The 21,375-nt window shown below is 39.5% G+C and overlaps 1 protein-coding gene across 7 annotated transcripts in view; it reads right to left on the reverse strand.

The window, feature by feature from the left end:
• Window positions 1–21,375, reverse strand: part of TPP2 (tripeptidyl peptidase 2) — a 68,263-nt gene that overhangs the window by 15,653 nt on the left and 31,235 nt on the right. For 5 of the 7 annotated variants that reach the window (XM_040487116.1, XM_040487114.1, XM_040487117.1 and 2 more), the window contains exons 10-24: window positions 20,842–20,941; window positions 17,147–17,295; window positions 15,254–15,369; window positions 14,577–14,745; window positions 13,736–13,893; window positions 13,382–13,458; window positions 11,312–11,418; window positions 9,254–9,408; window positions 8,023–8,139; window positions 7,683–7,783; window positions 6,969–7,065; window positions 5,785–5,922; window positions 4,214–4,458; window positions 3,879–3,957; window positions 1,683–1,721 (exon numbers count right to left, since the gene is read on the reverse strand). In XM_040487116.1, the coding sequence (XP_040343050.1) occupies window positions 1,683–1,721; window positions 3,879–3,957; window positions 4,214–4,458; window positions 5,785–5,922; window positions 6,969–7,065; window positions 7,683–7,783; window positions 8,023–8,139; window positions 9,254–9,408; window positions 11,312–11,418; window positions 13,382–13,458; window positions 13,736–13,893; window positions 14,577–14,745; window positions 15,254–15,369; window positions 17,147–17,295; window positions 20,842–20,941 (1,847 nt within the window). The remainder of the gene's footprint in view (window positions 1–1,682; window positions 1,722–3,878; window positions 3,958–4,213; window positions 4,459–5,784; window positions 5,923–6,968; window positions 7,066–7,682; window positions 7,784–8,022; window positions 8,140–9,253; window positions 9,409–11,311; window positions 11,419–13,381; window positions 13,459–13,735; window positions 13,894–14,576; window positions 14,746–15,253; window positions 15,370–17,146; window positions 17,296–20,841; window positions 20,942–21,375) is intronic. The other 2 variants (XM_040487115.1, XM_040487118.1) reach the window with 1 other exon arrangement.

Below are 21,375 nucleotides of genomic sequence, written 5' to 3' on the forward strand. Positions count from 1 at the left end.
CTATTTATCATCTGTTGAAAGTAACCATATTCTTTCATACGACAATGAACTTAAAAAAGGTAACCTAGATTTTCAAATCAAAAGTCACTGAAATACAGAGGAACTATACACTGAGGGCTATGCATCAAAAGCTAGCTGGTATTTTGTTCAGGCAATAAATTAACATATACATCTTTTTGGTAATGGGACTATAAAACTATAATAATGATTATTTTTAAAATAAGAGCTTCACATGTATTTGCCCTGAAGACAGGGAGAAATGGGAAGAGGCAACTCTAGCTGCCACATCCTTTATATAAAGCTTTCCTAACCAAGTAATAATAACCTTCTTACTCATTTAATGGTTTCCTTACACAACCGAATCCAAACAAAATCCACCAAAACTCCCAGAAGAACAACCAAAATATACAATAGAAAAAAATCCCAGCTATGCCTCTGTGATAAGCACCTTCTATTTTTAATGGGCTTCTAGGAGACCTTTTTCTCATTTTTTGAAGTAGTGGCTCTCAAGCCATTTTCAGGACGACCCAAAGATAAACAATCTATAGATAAAAAGAAACTCATTTTATGGGTCTGATGAACGGCACTTCTTACTTTATTCTGTTTTCATTTTGAAGCTGGCTACGTCATTAAATGAATGTACATGGCCCACAGATGGGTCAAGATCTCAGCTAGAAATACTGGTCTACAGTGAAGTAGACAGTCCTCTATCCGGAAAGATGATTCCCAGTGGGGCGTTTTGTTTGGACAAAGTGTTTACCGTTGCATAATAACATATACATTTCATAAGTCTTTTTAAATGAAAGAATTGTACCTGTTCTAAAATGGTGATTCCGTTTCACATCACCATGAATTAAGAAACAGTGTTATCTTTTGTTTATATCTTAAAATACAAATTCTCCGTGCAATGCTTCCTGCCTGAACATGAGAAATCATGAAAATGCTGACTGAGGCCAGTAGGTCTTCATCAGAGAGCTCACTGAATACCTACATCCCTTTCTCTAAGTACACCCCAAGTTGAATTCTGCCTTTTTTGAGTTCAATTTGGCTCCAGCAGTCAATCAGACATTGTCTAATAAGTTGCAGGAAGTCGATCAGTCACACACGAGTTATGGTCTTAAACCTGCTCGTGCTCTTAGCATAAGTTTTAATTTTGGGTTGATGGTCCGTATTTCCATTCCTCCTGCCCACTGCTCTGTGTCTGTTCTTCCAGAACTAAGACGACACCAGAGCAGGGAATACACTTTTTTTTTTTTTCAAATACCTTAATATTTTAATGATCAAATCTAATTTAAGAATGTTTTTAGACTTTAAAAATAATTGTTTTGGCTTATATAACTACAAAAAACAATTACATTCATTTCTCTGTAGGATTTTAGATATGCAAATTTCAAATATGACCATTTGGTATCATATCTGTAGTTAAGAAATGAATAGCACTAATTTTTTTTCTACACACATATGAAACAGGGGTCTTCCAGCAACTGATGGCAGGAAAGAAAACTTTAGGAAAGTAGTATGTCAACACTGATAAGCTAAAAACACTATGCTGCAGAACTTAAAGAAAGGAAACTAAGGGACAGATTTTTTTTAAAAAAGATTACAGTAGTGACAGAAAAAAAGTTTAATTAATACGCAAATAAGGCTTTAAGACATCTTTTTTAAGAACTGACAATCAGTACCTTTTTAAATTTTCCTTGTCGTTTTGCTGCAGACTGCCCCTGGGAGTTAGAACGACATTCTGTAAGAAAACATGCACAGTCTACACAGGATGGAGACACCACCTCGGTCTAATTGTCTTCCGGTTTACGTCTCACCTGCATGTGTCACAGTGCTTAGAAGGGTCAGGTCTACGATCACAAAGGCAGGCTTTTCAAGAAAGCAGCACTGCCACTCTCATTTTAATAAAAACGCACTCCAATACGTTACTCCTAAGGGCAAATGTTTTTCAACTCTGTATTCAAAAAATTGAGGACAGCAAAATCCATTAGTTATCAAAACACTCTTGAAAAACATTAAATTTAGTGGACGGTCCAGAGTCTGATTTCAAGGACATCACAATCACACACGCCCAGGCATCCTCATTCAAGGTGACCATGAAAGGCAGAAGTGTAACAGCAGTCACCTTCCCAACTACCACACCAGCGAGCAACGCGACTAGGGAGGTAAGAGTATAAACAATGTGCTACGAGTATATGAACTCTGCACCTTTAGGTTTTTGCTCTCTTTCAGAACCATCGACCCCTCAAGTAATTACCTCGTAAGTAGTAAATACAGTTAATCCCACACTTTTATCATTTAATTTCACAACTGCCTCTGAAAGGATGTAGCCAGGAAGTACTATATCTCTCTGAACTGCTAAAAGTGCATTTTTAATAACAATGGTTTTCCAAGGAAGCAGATGTCTGAGAAGAGTTATCTGGGTGAGCATCCCAGTCTCCCCATCTGGGGAGCCCCACAGTGGAAACAGCCCTGCTGTCCAGGAAGCGAGGCCCACAAGAAAAGACTGCGCTAGGACTTCTTAAATCTGCATCTATGAATTCCAATGTCAGTGACTACTGATTCTCTTCAAATGACACTCAAGTGTATACATAAAAAAGTACAGTTGACCCTTGAACGACAGGGGGCTGGGGGCACCAACCCCCCACCAGTCAAAAACCCTTGTATAACTTCTGACTCCCCCCAGAACTTAACTACGAACAGCCTCCTGTTGACTGGAAGCCTTAATGATAACAGAAACAAGTAACATATCATTTTGTGTATATTCTTACATTAACGTAAGCTAGAGAAAAGAAAATGTTACTGGGAAAATCATAAGGAAGAGAAAATACAGGATTGAACTGTATTTAGTAACGTAACAAAACAAAACACCCACAAAGAATTTGACCCGTGCAGTTCAAACCTGTGTTGTTCATGGGTCAACTGCAGTATCCACTGAAATGAGACTCAAGAAATATCAGGGCAAACGAGTTTTTCAAAGCACAAAATTCCTGAATTATGCTTCTGTGACAGTGATAAGTGACCTTTGGTTCAACAGTGGCAAGAAGTTTAAGTATACTTGTTAAGATGCATGAGATCTATTCATTTTGGTAACGGCATTTATAGACTCCAGTGTCAGGTGGTAGGCTACTATTAAAGAACTAATGCTAGGGAGAAAAGCAAAACTGTAAGAATGACAACTTTCACTGGCACTGAGCTAACATGATGACAGAAGGTGACAGACCCATATAGATAATAAATTTGTAATGAAAACAGATGGAAAAGTTAAAACAGGTACCTATCAAATTGTAACATTTATCTCTAAAATGTAACAACCAGAAGTATGTCTTTAATAACATAATTTTGAAACTATAAAGGCAATGCCAAAAGAAGTATCTTGTAATTATCTACACAATTATGCAAAATTCCAAGAAAGAAAGGTGTGTACTAGTGAAAAAAAATACTGTTCATTAGAAATAATCATTCTGTTTTCTCAAAGTAACCCTAGAAGATCTGACTTATTTCTAGATCCACAATATTATGTCGGTTAAGATCATATAAAATGTTCTAATTTTAAACGTCCCATTCACTTAAGCCAAGTTTAACCTACATGAGTCACAGGAAATTCAAGTGTATTAGCCATGCAACGTAGGGTCAGTTCTGAACCCGAGTACTTAGGCTTAGGAAAAAGAATACTAAGTATTTTAAAATATAATCAAGTATTAATTGACTTTTCCAGTAATTTGGGAAAAAAACTACCAATTCCCCCCCCCCCCCCCAAGGAGATCTTCTCTTTTTTCTCTTTTACCCATTCTAAAGTGTGGGATTAATTCCCATCTTTCAAAGAAATGGAAATTTTGGAATAGGTAATTTCAGTATTAAAAAAAATGGATACTTACAGCTTTCTTTCCAAGTTCAGTCTTTGATAATGTTAAGGATCCTGCAAGGTAGCATCCAGGTCCTGCCCCTTTAGGTATTCTAATACAAAAGTTTAAAAGAGAAAAAAAAGGAACTAAAGAAAAAGTCTCACAAAGGTAATCGGAGTAAACCATCAAAACAACTGTAATCTGAAATAATTCCCATAGCTCAGATTTCAAAAATCAAAGGGAGAAATCATCTTAGTCTAAAACAGTATGTGACAATATACTGTAAATTTAGCCCAATGTAATGAACTCACATAAAAACAGTACAGTATTTAGGACAGACATTAACTGTAAGCAACGCTGCCACTTACTTGTCATCGGGTAAGGAAGTAACAAAGAATGGTTGATTATATTTGGGTGGTAATGTCAAATTACTTGATTTCTTCTTTCCTAGAAGTGCAAGGCTATGATTTTCATGAATATCTAAGCTCAAGGTATTAGACAACCTATGAGAAACAATAAATGGAAGATCTTTAAGACGTTCCAAATCGCTGATCTGCTCATGACGGATCTGTAGTCGAATTGTATAATCTCCTTTTTCCAGTTTCAAAGAATACTAAAAAAAGACAAAGAACATTGGGAAAAGTATGGGTTAGCCAAGTAAATGGAACTCAGAGTAAGAGAATAAGCAGGAACAATCAGCACACACAGAGCATGCACACACTTGCCCTGCACACCAGGGCTGAGAGCACCATGTGAACTGTCCACAGCCACGTGCAGACTAAAGGGTAAGGGAGCTGCGGGCAGGAATGCCTCCCAAGCCCTCACTTTGCCATGACAACAGGCTATGCCCATTCTCTCAGCTACACCAGTGTCTGCTCAAGACTGACGAGAGCCATGATTTTCTAGTTTGTGAGTCTTTAGAACATGGATAAAACGCCACCAAACCTAGCAAAACTGAGGTGCTGTATAATATCTAAGACCAATAACGCGCACGTGTGTGCGTACACAGCGGGTCGTCTTTATCTTGCAGCCAGAACACCGCACCTCTTTATCCCAAACAGGGAGAACAGGGAGCCAGCAGAGATCGAGGAGTACAAATTCACTACGTTTCACCCAGTCAGCCTGTTCAGGAGCGTGGAACGCCATATCCTGCATCGGCACTTTCTCTCGAGGAGATTGTAAACAATAAAGTAATGGCACCGTGTAACCCAGTCTGCACTGAGGAGGGGGGGGGGGGGGGGGCCCGGGATTGCTTTGAGAAAAAGGAAATCATTTCCTGACTAGTGAATTGAAAAAAACCTGCGCAAATTATTTTCATTATCTGGCATAAGATTATAGATGTTACAGGAAATACCTCATTTCTTGGTAATGATATTTTAATCGGATGAAATTTCTACAAACTGTTTGAATAAAAGATTTTTTCCCCTTGAGACAATCGTACCAAGCACAGTGCTTGGCATACAGTAAGTGCTGAGTAAACAGCCATGTCAGGAAGAAATGAATGTCAAAGTTCTAGTAAACTGAAGACACTGCTGTAGTGCTTTTCACCAAGTTCAGACCTGGGATCATTTCAAGATGCTCATATGACCTTAGATGATCCGCTTTCAGCCTTCAGATGGGTGGAAGCAGTGGGAAGGAAGGAGAAATACTTAAAATAAAAAGCTATGCCGGCCAGCGTCTGCAGGCATCACCCGTGCCCTCCTCTACCCCAAAACTTGAATCAGCTGACTTTACATGGCTGAGAGGTTGTCACAGTCTATTTTATACAAGACAACTAACTGAGCTTCGACTGGTATGTCAAAGAAGTAAATACAAAACTATATGATTAAAAAAACAAAACAAAACAGAAAAACAAAAATTACCATAAACAAGAAATCAGAAATTCATGATCTCAGGAAACAGCCTCTGTTAATTCTAAAAATCACTACTGATTTCATACCTGATGTGGATAGGCATCTCCCGAACCCATTTGTCTTTTGTTCTGGTCAAATATAATCCACAGTTGGCTGTCAAATTCTGATTCATACAATAGTTCACAAAGTAGTGGGCAGCTTGGAGTTACTTCCCCACTCTTGGGCTACAAAAAAAATACGAATGATTACTTGACATGATTTACGTGATTTCTGATGTAGATCTGCAAAACTGTTATTGATGAGATTTTTACATTAAAAGTATTAAAAACAGGGCGCCTGGGTGGCTCAGTCGGTTAAGCGTCCGACTTCGGCTCAGGTCATGATCTCAGTTTGTGAGCTCGAGCCCCGCGTTGGGCTCTGTGCTGACAGCTCGGAGCCTGGAGCCTGCTTCAGATTCTGTGTCTCCCTCTCTCTCTGCCCCTCTTCTGTGCTCTCTCTCTCAAAAATAAATAGACAATTAAAAAAAAAAAGTAAAAAAAAAAAGTATTAAAAACATTTCCTTTTGGTAACCGATTTTTAAAATGCAGAACATCCAATATTTTGGCAGTAATAAAAAATATTTCTCCTTTACGAGCTTTTAAAAATACAAACCCAGCTATTTGTATGCATTAATGGAATATGATATGTATCCTTCAGGACCTCTAATTACTTCATAAAACTGAAATTTGACAATTCACCGAAATCAATCATCTCCTAAACACTAAAACCAAATTCATATTATGTTCCAATAAGCATTCTGCTGAAATCTTACTGGTACTACATAAATTCTCAGATCCCACATTTACACTAGTCTCAACTACCTTTTACTACTCATTCAACCCAAGAGTTATTCCGACTTCTCATGGTTTTAATGTATGCTTCAGAGAAAGCAGTCAGGCCATCTGCCATAATCAGAAGGCATCTGGCATTGATGAGACGTCTAACCACTGAACAGTTATCAGTGATTACAAACACTAAGGTTCAAAGGCAAAGTTACCACTAAATTAGAGTTTATGACTTCAGACCCAAATGGGACTTAGATCGTTACAAATCATTACTTTCCAAAGAATAATTCCAAATTAACCACAGTTAATTACTTGACTCTTTGATACACACACGCACACGCACACACACACACTCAATCCCTTGTCCTTCCATTTTTGACTTTATGATTCATGAACAAAACCCAGAAGTTCATTTTAAGGTTATACTTCATTATATAAACACTTACTTGATGAAAGTTATAGGTCAGGATCATCTCATAAAGCTGACGATTATTTGGCAAAACATCTCTTGATCCTAAAGGTTTTGTTTTTGCACTCAGTGGTCTGTAATTAGACAAATGTGTAACTGATTTAAGAGTTCATTCACTGAGACCAATGAAACTATAATCAACAAAATCTATGACGTGTCACAATAAGTGACAATGAACATTCCTAAACTCTGTATATCTTATTATATTTTCAGTATATTTTATAGTATTTTAATATAGTATTCACGTAGAGAATTCTCTACTGACTGAACCACAGCAATACATAGTTTAAATCTTGCGAGGTTACAAAAACATTTTCAAATGTCAACACATAGTCAACACGTAACCAGATCCCAATATTGGGGCAACTGCTAACACTGTCGAAGTAGAGACAGGTTTTGACTCGCACCCTCCTGTCCAAACTGCAGATGGCAACGCACACATCACAGGCTGGGTCGGGTAGGGGCCACACCCAGAGCTTTACTTCCATGTTATTTAAGGCTGGAAGCTACTGCTGGGGCTGCCTCCTTGAGGGCTGCCAGGATTCCTAGGCTGGAAAGTCAGAAAGTGCATTTGTATTTCCAGCACTCAGATGATTTAAGAAGATGACTACTTTCAAAGAGTGTAAGAGATGTCCCCACTCCCCACCACACCGATGCTCAACATCTGTAGCCCTAAAACATTTAAAGATACCGCAGTGTCTGGACCCAGCTCTTCAAAGTTATGCAGGGAGCCAGATCTTCATACTTCAAGGAGGACTGAACATCAAAACGATTGATTCCTTCCGACGCATGCTACAAAGGATATTTATCAAGTTAGATTCTCAAACTTTGTTGATAATAAACCATATTTTTAAACATTTGGACCTAAAATAGACATGTCTAACGCAGTTTGTAAACACCTATGAATAAAGACTACCGTTATTTCCAGAACCATAGGTAATCTGCACGTTAACATTTAAACCCAACCAGTGAGATTATTTTTCCCTAACGCAAATAAGTGACGTTAAAAATGATGGAAACATGGAACTTACAATGTTTAACTGAGGAGCAGTACACACTATTCCATGGAAAGAAACGGTGTAATCGATATTGACATCACTGAGACTGGCCCACCAACGAGCAATGCAAAACTCAATTGCTTTCCCACCCTGTGAAGAAAGATGAAAATCAGAGATGTTTAATTCCCTTCTCTCACTTTCCTTCAAAGTACACAATATAAATAGTAGGTGTTTTAAAGCAATTCTAGCTTTCAAACTTTTCCTATTTGTACAGCTATGTGTGGAGTTAGACGATTATGGTTGCAGAGATAGAGTATAGGCATTTAAATACACAGTTATTTACTCAGAATCCTACAGTGCTTGTCATAAAAGATCTGAGGCAGCTTTTCAGAGTACATGAAATAAAGCAATGATGAAAACAAACTGGAATAAAAACTTAGGGCCAAAGGAAAAGTTATAAGAACAATGATAAGAGGGGTATTTCAGCTTTGCAAGGACTATTCAATACCCACAGTTGAGTTGCAGGCTCAGAGCCGCCTGGCAATCAAAGCAAAATGAAACTACGGTCATTTACATCTTTCTCTTAGAAAAATTAAAAGCAAAAACTATTTGAAGCACTGAGTTTTAAATTAGGTTTTCTAGTACTCGGTGCGTTAGAAAGTTTAAAGATGGGTCACAGGACACTAACACATACAAGAAAAAGTAATCAGAAACATAAGATTCAGGAAAGATGATACAACTAACTGAAAACACTATGGAAACAGGTCTGAGAAAGACCACCGGCTCCTGCAGAGGACAAACGACACCACGCAGGAGAGGCTCTGCCACGCGGCAGCCCTGCGGGTGGGAAGCGGCAACAGCTTCACCTCTACAGCAAAACAGCCTCATGGATTCTTAACTACGGGGCATTAATAATGCAACAAGTAGAAAACATGAAGAAAAACATAAATGAGGAAATGATCTGTGTGACGAGGAAAACAATCCACTTCGGGGTCCATGTCGCAAGGCATCAGAACCTAGCAGACCAGCACTTTTCTTCACTAAGTTATCGAAGAGTTCAAACAATATTTACCTCCTGCTTGGTCTCCACTAACCCACCACGACTACCCACCTTCCTACTTTACTTATTCAGCATCAATAAAATATGCAGTCCCAATATGCTCTATACAAACTATAAAATCAAATTCAAATACTTAGGTTTGGCCCACAACAAAAATAAAAAAAGACATCATTTTAGGATTTCAAACTATTAATTGAAACTTACTAAGACAGGAAAAGCTTCAGTCAATGTCCCTTTTTCCGGAAGGGAACAGAACTTATAGAATTCATGACTTCGATACGCCCTCTGCTTCACCAGCTGCACTGCGTGGAGAACAAACTTGGCCGACACCTCAGAAGAGCACGAACACACAGTCACCTCTAGAGTCAGATGGGGGGGAAGCAAAGCTTTAAACTGATAGGATTTAAAAAGAGACATACAAGTATTTTAATAATGCCAACTTTTTAGAAAACGACATATTGCCAATAAAATAATATACTCAAAGGAAATGCGCGGATTTTCTCAAAAACAAAGAATCAACAGAATGAATAAAGATAAAAGGGTAGAAGACTCGACTACGGAAAAGAAACAGAACAGCATTAAAATGAGCAGCCGCCATGCTGCAAACTCCAAACACCACGGAACAGCAAGCTGTCCACAGATGGACACGATTACACAAAACCCTGCTCCCCTCTGTTGCTATGAGGAAACTTGCTATAGCTGAGGACCAATCAATTCCTGATAAAGGATTTTAATTTTGGAAACCTCTACTTGTTACCATACCTAAAGTCCATTAGTATCTATTTCTTCAACTTCACTGACAACTTTTCCTAGTCTCTCCCTCCCGTCTGCTTCTAGAAAGTATGACTGTCAGAACTGCATGTGCTTAGCTTTATTCTGAGGCTGAGCTGGAGGCAAAGCCACAATCCCTGTGAGGCAGAATCAGCATCTTATCTAATGAACACCCACTCTAATACAGGAAACTTAGAGCAAGGCTTAGTCTCTGGTTCCCAAGGTCAAGTGGGCACAGAGCTCTGTGAACCTAATCAATTGCTAAGAATACAAAACCTAGTGTTAGGACAATATTTCTAATTATTTGAAATAGGAATCATCTGTTGTACATTTCTGGGTTTTGTTGTTTTTTGCCCCCCCCCACCACCTCCCACCCCATTTTACCGAGATACAGTGTATTTGTTATTGACAAATGACACTGTATGTAAGTTTAGGGTGTACACTGTGGGGATTTGATACACACACATATATTGTAAAATGGCTATCACAATAAGGCTAGTTAACACATCCATCACTTCACACACTTACCAATTTGTTTTGTGGTTGTGAAAATATTTCAAACCTGACTTTTAGCAAATTTCAAATACATAGTAAAGAACAGTTCACCACAATTACTGTGTTAGACATTAGATTCCTTGAACTTATTCACCTTGTAAGTGGAAGTCTGTACCCTTGACCGCCATCTTCCCGTTTCCTTGCCCTCCCCCAGCAAATTGCTGATCTAAGACTGCTATATGCTCTAAGCTACTTCCATTCTGGATCATCCAATAAATTTCTATAAAAATAACCCTGTTTTCAATAGCAACCTGAACAAATCATAATTAGAGCATTATAATTACTGGCATTAACCGTTAAAAAGATATCAGATTCAATACTAATCAACCATAGATTTTCCTTTAGTATTATTAGTGTACATTTTATCAGAGCTCAGTATTAGACAATTCCATGGGCCCTATATGGGCGGTAGCCCAGAGTTCTCAACCATACAGCTCTGACTCTAATCATTAATAGACAAAGTATTATTCTAAACTAAGTTAAAAAGGGGCGCCTGGGTGGCTCAGTCAGTTGAGTGTCTGACTTCAGCTCAGGTCATGATCCCACAGTTCGTGGGTTCAAGCCCCGCGTTGGGCTCTGTGCTGACAGCTCAGAGCCTGGAGACTCCTTCCGATTGTGTCTCTCTCTTTCTCTGCCCCTCCCCTGCTCGTGCTCTGTCCCTGTCTCTTCAAAGAATAAAAAATGTTAAACTAAGCTAAAAATTGAATATTAAAACATCTTAAAATAGCCTAGATGATTTGATGTATGAATCAATGCAAAATAGTACAAGATCTTATTAATGTTTTAAATCTAACAGCAAATCTAGAGTGTCAGAGGTAGTACTGTCAGGAGAAAGGCCCATACTAGAGAGATACACAAACTTTCTGTGGTCCAATCCCAGAAAGGATAGAACGTACATAAAGGTAAGTGGTCAGGACGGACTCAAATGTTACTTACCAGCCCATGTTGCACCCTCAGGAACCTCAATAAAATGCCTTCGAATTTGGCCAGGTTTAAAATGTATATCTGTCAAGGCTAGATCATAATGTGATGATTCGTTTACTCTGGAAATAAAAATAAACAGCTAAATGTGACACTGTCACAAAAATGTCTTTATATTATAAAGCCCACCGGTACTCTAGATTTTAACATTAGAAATAAGCACAGTTCGTTGGAAATAAACACAGGGATTTAAAAGCTGGTTACAAAACAGTTCGCACAGTATTCTCATTTTTGCAACATGTTAGTAGTGATAAGCTCTGGATAGCCCAGGATAGTGATTTTTCTCCTATTTACTTGTCTGCTACAATCTTTCTGGAAGACACACATACATGGATCCTTCATTCACAGGATTTCCCAATTACTAGAATCTAAACTATCGTGAGTCCTAAATATTAAAATCAAACGTAATGTTTTGTGTCACTGATATGGTCTTTTTTTTTTTTTAAGTTTATTTATTTATTTTTGAAAGAGTGTGTGAGCGGGGGAGGGGCAGAGAGGGAAAAAGAATCCCAAGCAGGTTCTAGGCTGTCAGCGCAGAGCCTGATGAAGGGTTAGATCTCACAAACCATGATATCATGACCTGAGTGGAAATCAAGAGTCGGATGCTTAACTGACTAAGCCACTCAGGTGCCTCGTCACCGATACTGTCTTATAGCTCTGAGACTGGTATTAAGCCTCTTTATATAGCTTCAAAATACGCCATGCTATAATGACACAGAAAAGAAGAAAAGTACTTTCACAGCATTTTTGTAAGAAATCAATGACACATAAAAGTCAGATATGTAATTACCCACTATGGAAACCTAAAGAGTATGCTAAGGATAAATTGTAGTCAGTGTGACAAACATTTAATGAGTGCCTACTATACCTATGGGGTCCTGTTGTTAGGAGCTTCAAATACAACACTGAATAAAATATTTTCCTTTGCCCTAGTCAGTCTGGAGGAGACAGAAAAACTACCAAAAACGTTTAACATAATATGCTTGGGGTAGATAGAAGTGTTAGCAGTAAAGAAAGAAAAGGTACTTGGTTCGTGGAAAAGCTTCCTGAAGGAGATGATGTCTCAGCAAATTCCTGAATCTTCTATATTATTTTGTCTAACTTCCTACTGGACTTCCAGGGAAAATCTGAGAATTTAAGTGTTCTGTAATTTCTCCATGTGTATGCCACTTTTTATCTCCAGAATCTCATCCTAGGTTTCTTACAGGCTGAGACCTAGGGCATATTTAATATTTACCAGTGTAACTAACTCAGTAGAAACCATTAACTGAGAACTTCCCGTTGTTCCCAGAATTCCCATCTCGATCTCGTACTTCATCTACTAAACAATTTGTTTTGTTCCGAATATACTATGTAATGGGCTCCACACAGGAACTCGTAGGATACAGTCCCTGTCTCTTCAGCGGGCTCACAGTCCAATGGGGTAAACTAACATTGACCATAATGGCTAAAGCCTGTACTGCAGGCAAGTAAAAAGTGCCATGAGGCAGCCAGAAGGGACTGCCTTCGCCTGGGGATGACCAGGAACATGCCAGTCTGAGGAAACCTGGGCGACGGCACCAGTGAGTGGAAACGTGCAGCTGGGTGGATGGGGTGATAGGAAATGCTGGTTTTGAAGGATCAGTGTTTGCTGTTTTAAAGAGCATTGATCCTTGGGAATGCCACCAATGTATCTTAAACAGGAAGCGGTACGATCAGATCAGAGTTCCTCGGTTCTGGGGTGAAAGACAAGATGGGAAGGGAAGAGTCTGGAAACAGTAGGTGAAGGGACGAAACAATACCACCAACCGCAGACGGATCAGACCGGGCACAGTGCTGGGGCAGGGCACGTGAGACGTCCCCAGGTATTCTCACAGTCAACAAGCGATACAAAGACTATGTGCCACCCTGAACTTCGAGCAAGAAGCAGAACTAAAGCCCAGTTACCTGATTCTGGTCTATCAATCCTTTAAAAGTTCACACTATTTCCATAAATAGCCACGAAAAAGTTCCATGTAACAACAGCTGCGGTAACTCGTTACTTACTTGGCCGCTACCACTGCAGTGATTGGAACTCGGAACAGAGGACCTGCGTTAGGGGAGGCTATGTCATAGCCACACACCTAGAAAAAAAGAGGAAGTTTCAGTATCCATAAACCTTTACAAGAGAAAAAAAGGTAAAATCTATTCACAAAGTAATTTAATATTAAAATTTAAAAGCCTTAAGCACGAGCGGACACCACTTTTCTGATGTCGGGTCACATAATTAATGGCAAAATAACAAATGCATGCATACCCACCCTTAACTAATTCAGACCAATGGGAACACAGACTGCCACATAAGGTACTTTTACACATTTTAAAGAGTATTTAGAAAGTAAAATGGAGATGCACCAATACCTCTGTATAATGCAATCCTTCTCTTAAGCCCCTGGGATCCACACGTATGTTTATGTGTCTACACTGATTCATGAGTTCCAAATGGCTGGGACACTGAACCCAAGATGAATTTGAAGTTAAAGCTAAATGAAGCTGAAGGGATATTTTTTCAGAGTTTTCTAGCATTAAAAAGACCAAAAATTAAAGATTAGTACTTTTTTCCTTTTCTTCCATTTTCAAAAGTTCTACCTTCTCTTAAAACCTAACAAATGAGTTTAGTCAATTGTAAAAATGCACTAGGACATGGGCTTCTAAAACACAGCTTAAATAACAGCCACCGGACCTTCCTAGGCTGTAGTGCACCTGTGATCCGTTCACGTTTTACCCGCGTGGCCACAGTCTCACGACAGGGTGTTTTCATGACTATGTGCCATCTGACCCAAAGGAAGATGCCAAGGATACAGTGGTGACCATTCTGTTCCTACCTCCAAGAGCTGTGGTTCTGGCTAGCTGCTTCTGCCACCCACTCTCTGACCGAACCTCTCTGTCTTACACCCAAGCAGTCAAAGTGGCAAAGAAAAGGAACCTGATGCTTTATTGCCCACAATTTAATAAAACTCTGGGTCACTGAAGGCCTAGGCTACTGTTTTCCTCTGTAGTCACCAGACTCACTGAATTGCCATGATATCAGGACCCTACCTGCAATCGCATCTCCCTAAACTATGTAAGATTTAAAATAATAATATTGGCAATTCATGTTTTCTCTTTAGAACGTTAACCCAAATGGCCTTTCTCTTGTACGATACTATTCATTCAAACCACAAATGTGAGCACCTCAGCTTACTGTCCATTTGTTACTTACCGGTATTTTCCGGAAATACAGGTTCAATGCCAACGCCATGATCTGAAGGTGCGGCCACCTGAACGGGATCTCGGAGGTAGATGCCTCGGTTATTTCCAACAGTAACAGTGAAACCTAATTTATTAGCAAATGACGTATTCTGAATGAGGTAGTCATAGGCTTTATCAACCTAATTAAAAAAAAAAAAAGTAAAATATCAATGGTTGGGTTAAGAAAATATTAACAAATCACCAACTTGATTTCGGTTGTAGCAAAGTACAGGCAAAAGTTAGTCTGTACATTCGCCTAAGAGGACAAGTCTACCTTTTCAGACACAACACCAGTTCAACCACCCCCGCAACCCCACTTCACTCTCTGGACTCACATCACTATTCCCAAGTGACCAAAGTTAGGGACTCCTCCATATGCCGTTATAGTGACAGCTTCTGCCCTCGACCTCTCCGCTTTGAATTTCTACCCTGTGTGTCCTACATCTACTGTATTTCTCTTACTGCAACAAATCTGTCTTAGCTACAAAATCTGCTTCATACCCTGTTTGCTTACCAGTTTGGAAACTATTATGATCACGTAATGTAGAATTAGATCAACTCAATCACTGTTATTATATGAAATATTATCCAGTAATAGCTAAGACTGCATCTTGATTAGCAATCCATTTTTCACACACACAACACTACCTGAATAATACCATGTCCTTGGGCAAATACTTCTATATTGTCAGCCTTCACGGCAGTGTTTTCTAGAGCCCTTCTGACTGAATGAACCGTGTAGTTAACATTATTAGCTTTCAGACCTGAAATGACAAAGCAAAAGCAAGAAAAGGAGTATTAGAGAGTCTGCTACTTGAAATCTCTTTCCCTCACCAGCAGCAATAACACACACATTTCTCGGCTTTAACGTGCCCATTTCTTAATCTTTTTTAAAAACCTGAACTACAACAGTCTGACTCAAGCTGCTGGCATCACGCACAGATGTCATTCAACAAAAATCACTTGATGCCCATTATGCTGTGGCATTAGTGCCCTCTCTGCAGAGGAGATGCCAAAGGCATTCAGGTGACACTTTCATTAAAACACTGCTGGTCCAATGCTCGCCAGCAGTACCAACACTCACCAGCCTCCCTGCGTGTTACAAACACCAAGGGAGCTTAAAACAAACAAGTGAGAAAAGATGCTGAGGCCTCACTACAGCTCAATTACTTCAGCATCTTTGAGACTGGATCCCAGGCACTGATACTAACAGCCTCCCGGGTGATACCAGGAGTAGCCAGCTGGGAAGGACTGTTCTGTGAGAAGGACACGGAGGTCACCAATTTGTCAGCCTTGTGTTGAAGACTGTTGTTAGAGATAAAAGGTGAGTAATATAGCATTCCTTTTTTTTTTCCCCTAATGTTTATTTATTTTGCAAAGACAGAGACAGAGAGAGAGACAGAGAGAGAGAGAGAGAGAGAGAGAGAGAGAGAGAGAGATACAGACAGAGCATGAGCAGTGGAGAGGCAGAGACAGAAAGATAGCAGAATCTGAAGCAGGCTCCAGGCTCTGAGCTGTCAGCACAGAGCCGGACACAGGACTCGCACTCACAAACCGCAAGAGCATGACCTGAGCCGGAGTTGGACGCTTAACCAAGCCACCTAGGAATGCTAGTAATATAGCATTCCTGCCAACCGCAGAGCTCATCAAGCATGTATGCGCTTATCATACTGTAGGAGATGAGAACGTGGAAAAGATGCTGCTGCCAGAGCAAATCAAGAAAGTGGCCAATTTTGTCAGTGAGAATCCAAGAGAAGGTGAAGCTCCATCAGGCGAAGGAAGATGTGAGTTGAATCTTACCAGAACGCACATGAGTCTGTAAGGCCAAAACATGGCACAAAGGAGTTCTGGGCAGAGAGAATAATACGTGCAAGGACCGGAAGCATGGAGCAAACTTAAATACCTGATGTGGTTGAAAGGGGCTAGAAATGAGGGCAGAGGGTCCGTGGACTTCATGAGAGGAGCACTCCTGAAGTGGAATCTTTGCAACAACCCGATGACCACAACTGAGTCCCAGTCAATGCCAATGCCACCCAGTTAATCCTGTGAGCCTCTGAACACCACCCCAGGGACTCCTACCACCCTTCCCACTTTACTTATCTCCACGGCAATATTCATTACCTTTTAACACATAAGATAAATTACTGGTAATTCTGTTTATAGTCTGTCTCCCACAGCTGTAATATAAACTCCACAGGGGCAAGTACTTTTGAGCCATAATAATGCTCAATGGTCATTAACAGCCAATAAATATATTTGTTGAATGAACAAACGCACATTTAAATAATTATAATCACATAATTTTTCTCCACCTTAAACTTTACTTTGGGCCAGAACATTACCAAGTCTACACAATTTCTCACCACGAGAACTTCAGAAAACACAAACATCTGTCTGCAAAAAGGTAAATTTGTTCAATTATTTTTTATGGCTAATACCTGACTTCATATTATGCTATAGACTTAAGATTCACCATCACTTTACTGGAATTTAGAAACAGTACCAAGTCAGACCGAGCAGAGCACTAAGCAACGTCCTTACCAGAAAGTATCAGGGCGATGCCTCCACACGCATTAGGAGAAGACATGGATGTCCCATTCATTAGCTGAGTTCCTCTCAATGTCCAGTTAGGGACAGAAGCAATGGCTCCTCCTGGTGCACTGATACTCACTCCTAGGGCCCCATCGGCACTGAATGAAAAGCCATTAAAGTTTGCTTATGATGGTTGAGAACTCGATAAACATGGGCATTCATAAAAATGCCAGTGGTCAAATAGAGTACAATACCACGGATAATTTGTAGTATCAGAATCAATCGGAAAAAAATAACCAGCACAGCTATTTCTCCATTATATAGCAATTATTTTCCCTATAAATGAACAAAATCTGTGTGTGTGTCCGTGTGTATCTGGGGTTATGTGTAAAAGATATCAGGTATATTTACAGAGGGAAAATAAATGTCATTGCTCAGATTCCTTAATGAATGTATTTTATTGTATGCAATTAGTGGAAGCTTTGCCTTTGTCTAAAATTTAATACATCATTGTCCAAAAGAAATATGTGGGACACATGGGGCATTTAAAACTTTCCAAAAGCCCCACTTAAAAAAAGCTAATGTGGGGCACCTGGGAGGCTCAGTTGGTTGAGCGTCTGACTTCAGCTCAGGTCACGATCTCATGGTTCAGAAGTTCGAACCCTGTGTCGGGCTCTGTGCTGACAGCTCAGAGCCTGCTTTGGATTCTGTGTCTCCCTCTCTCTTTGCTCTTCCCCCACTCACATCCGTCTCTCAAAAATAAACAAACATTAAAAAAAAATTTTTTTTAAAAGCTAACAAGAAAACTGGTAAAATTCCTTTTAATAATGTATTTTATTTAAACCAATGTATCCAAGGGGCGCCTGGGTGGCGCAGTCGGTTTAAGCGTCCGACTTCAGCCAGGTCACGATCTTGCGGTCCGTGAGTTCGAGCCCCGCGTCAGGCTCTGGGCTGATGGCTCGGAGACTGGAGCCTGTTTCTGATTCTGTGTCTCCCTCTCTCTCTGCCCCTCCCCCGTTCATGTTCTGTCTCTCTCTGTTCCAAAAATAAATAAACGTTGAAAAAAAAAATAAAAAAAAAAAAATAAACCAATGTATCCAAAATATAATTTCAGTATGTAATTGGTAGAAAAAAATGACTTAATTTATATTCTTTTTTGAACTAAGTCTTGAATATCTGACACACACCCTTCCAGCACAACTCAATTCAGACTAACCTCGTGGGACTCGTGGCTGTCACCCTGGACAGCTCAAGTCAACACGGCCACCTTGTTTAGGGCTTTGACTGCACAAGATCTAATGAGATAAAGTCCATAGAGCTCATCGCACAGTCGGCAAACACAAGCTTTGCCCTGTGCCCCAAGCAAAGGAATAACATGACACACTCCTGTGGCCTCCCTGGAAGAGGGGCCATAAATTCCCCATAAATTGTTGGCCTCTCCCTCCTACCACCCTTCCTCACACTGACTGAACTATTTTTATTCCTGGCTAGGAATACTAGTGCAATTTGGTTTCAAATTTATACAGAGCTGAAAGCAATGCAAATAAGATCCTCCTCCTGAAATAGGCCAGTGCTCCCCGCGCCCCCACCCCCCCCTTTAGTGAATACCTTAAAACAAATACCGCCAGGTAAATAAATATCTGTTGACCTGGAAAGATTTTCATATGCTATTACTGAGTAACAAAGGTTATGGAGGTGCCTGAATCATGTGATCTCGCATTTATGTACAGGAGGAGAGTAACTAAAAGAATGTCCTTGAAAATGTCCCCATGTGATCTGCACCATCTATATTGTCTATCGATACTCACAATGAGCATGTGGCATTTCACAACTGGAAAAAAGACCTAGGAAAAGTCATGAATTCTAACTACTTCCTGCTTCTCTGTAGTCATTTCCCACTACTCTGTTAAAGTGGCTAATCATAAAACATTTAGTAAGTATTCCAAAAAGGGCTCCATGATATGTAAATACAGTTTTCATTAAAAAAAATAAAATTTTGGGGCTCCTGGCTGACTTACTGGGTATAGAGCATGCAACTCAATCTCAGGGCTGTGAGTTCAAGCCTCGTGTTGGGTATGGAGTCTACTTTAAAAACAAACATTCTTTTTTTTTTTTTTAATTAAAAACAATTTTTCAACATTTGTTAGTTTTTGAGAGATGAAGAGAGACAGAGCATGAGTGGGGGAGGGGCAAGAGAGAGGAGAAGCAGAATCCAAAGCAGGCTCCAGGCTCTGTGCTGTTAGCACAGAGCCTGATGCAGGGCTTGAACCCACGGACCGCAAGATCATGACCCAAGCCAAAGTCGGGCACTTAACTGACTGAGCCACCTAGATGCCCATATAAATATTCTTTATATAAACCTTACATATTCCTTACCAAAAAAAAAAATTTACATAAACATTATGTAAGTATCCTTAAATAGTGATGATGTTCTTCTAAAATACAATAGGCAATACAAATTCAAAACATGCTTATGTAGACTTTGTTTGGTAATGTGTCTTTTAATAAATATGCCATATTTGGGGCACTGGGGTGGCTCAGTCAGTTAAGCATCTAAATCTTGATCTCAGCTCAGGTCATGATCTCACAGTTCATGGGATAGAGCTCTGCGGCAGGGCTCTGTGCTGACAGCATGGAGTCTGCTTGGGATTCTTGGTACCCGCCCCGCCCCCCCCCCCACAAACTTGCACACGTGCTCTAAAAATAAACTTAAAAAAATTTGTTAAGAAAAACTAAATGTGCCATACTTGCAAATACCAGGAAGTCAAGTAAATTCTGTATGTCTAACAACCTTTCCTGACAAAGAAGATTTTTCAAATAGTACACAGAATGTGCTTCATTCAGTGATGAGTCAATGTTTTAGACTTCATATCCTAATAATTAAATCTAATAGTTAAACCATGTATTTGAAGTACGATTCCATGTTTACAGCGCAGTAAAAACATGAAACAAATTATTTCAATTCCTAGAATAACTGCGTTTGTGAACCAGTATCTCCCTAATCCAAGTTTCCCCCATAATTGACTAACTCATTTTCTTAAAATAATTCTTTAATTATTCTATAGTTCTATGGGCAAATAAGACTAACAAAGTCTGTTTAAACATTTTCTAATACTTTGTGTGTTATACTGACTATAAAACATTTCAAAATCACCTTTAGAAGAGAGTTAGTAAATTTAACACTTTTGTTAACTGAATGTAAAACACATAAACCTTTGCCAACTGTATCCCCAGTTGCTCTTGTGCAGTGATGCAGCGTTTAGGCCAGTTAGGTGGGCTGATGTGGGCAGTCTACAGTGATGGCACAGGCAAAGCTTGCTGATCCCCATGGAGATCTACAGCCCGACTGCTTTCAATGACCGTTACAGTCAACCATTGAAATAAGCTTATTTTTTAAGAAGAAATTATTGAGAAAAGACTAGGAAGATTCCTGAACTCAGAGGATTTGAATCTAGCATTACGGCATTTGACCAGGTTCCAACCAATTTTTCTAATCTTACACTCAGAACAGGTATGTCATACAGCTAACAATGAAATAATTTGTTCCTTGAATGATGTTTCCCTGAAATGAGACTGTTTATCAAAATGATAATCTTGAAAAAGTAAAAACCCAGAGAACTGGTAAAGTTATCAAAACTCTGTTCCTCCCCACCATGTAGTTCAACAAAATATATGTAACAGACCGTGTACCACTCTCAACCCACCTGGGGCCTCTAGAAGACCACGTGTACTGATTGGCCGGTAATTTCTCTCTCAGGGAATACTCAGCAACCATCATGTCGGGAGAAACATAAGCACCAACACCTACGGGATGAATTTCATCGTTAACAAAAGGACACAAAATTAGATCTTCATTCCAAATCCACTGTTCACTCGCTTATGTGTCACTTATGTGTTCACTCGCTTCATTCCAAATCACTGTTACTCACTTGGGTAAATCCCTTAGTCACCCTGTACCTAGTGTTTGCTCATAAATGGAAAGAAAGAAAATCTGATAAGCAAGGAAAGTTTACTATGTACCAGGTGTTAAACGAGGTTCTTTGGTTTTGACTATAAATATATCTACCAGGGTTATTATGTGAATCAAATATAATAATGTACCTAAAACTGTGTGTATGTATAAGATAAAAAGATAAATGTGTTATAAACTATAACTTTAGGAAAGTAAGGGAATTAGTTGGTCTTCATTTTTAAATGACCACTGCATCCAATATTCTTACCCATAAAGTTCGCAGTAC

Source organism: Herpailurus yagouaroundi, unplaced genomic scaffold (genome assembly GCF_014898765.1).
Source record: "Herpailurus yagouaroundi ecotype Mexico unplaced genomic scaffold, PumYag 164, whole genome shotgun sequence".
In the NCBI taxonomy this organism is placed as follows: Eukaryota; Metazoa; Chordata; class Mammalia; order Carnivora; family Felidae; genus Herpailurus; species Herpailurus yagouaroundi.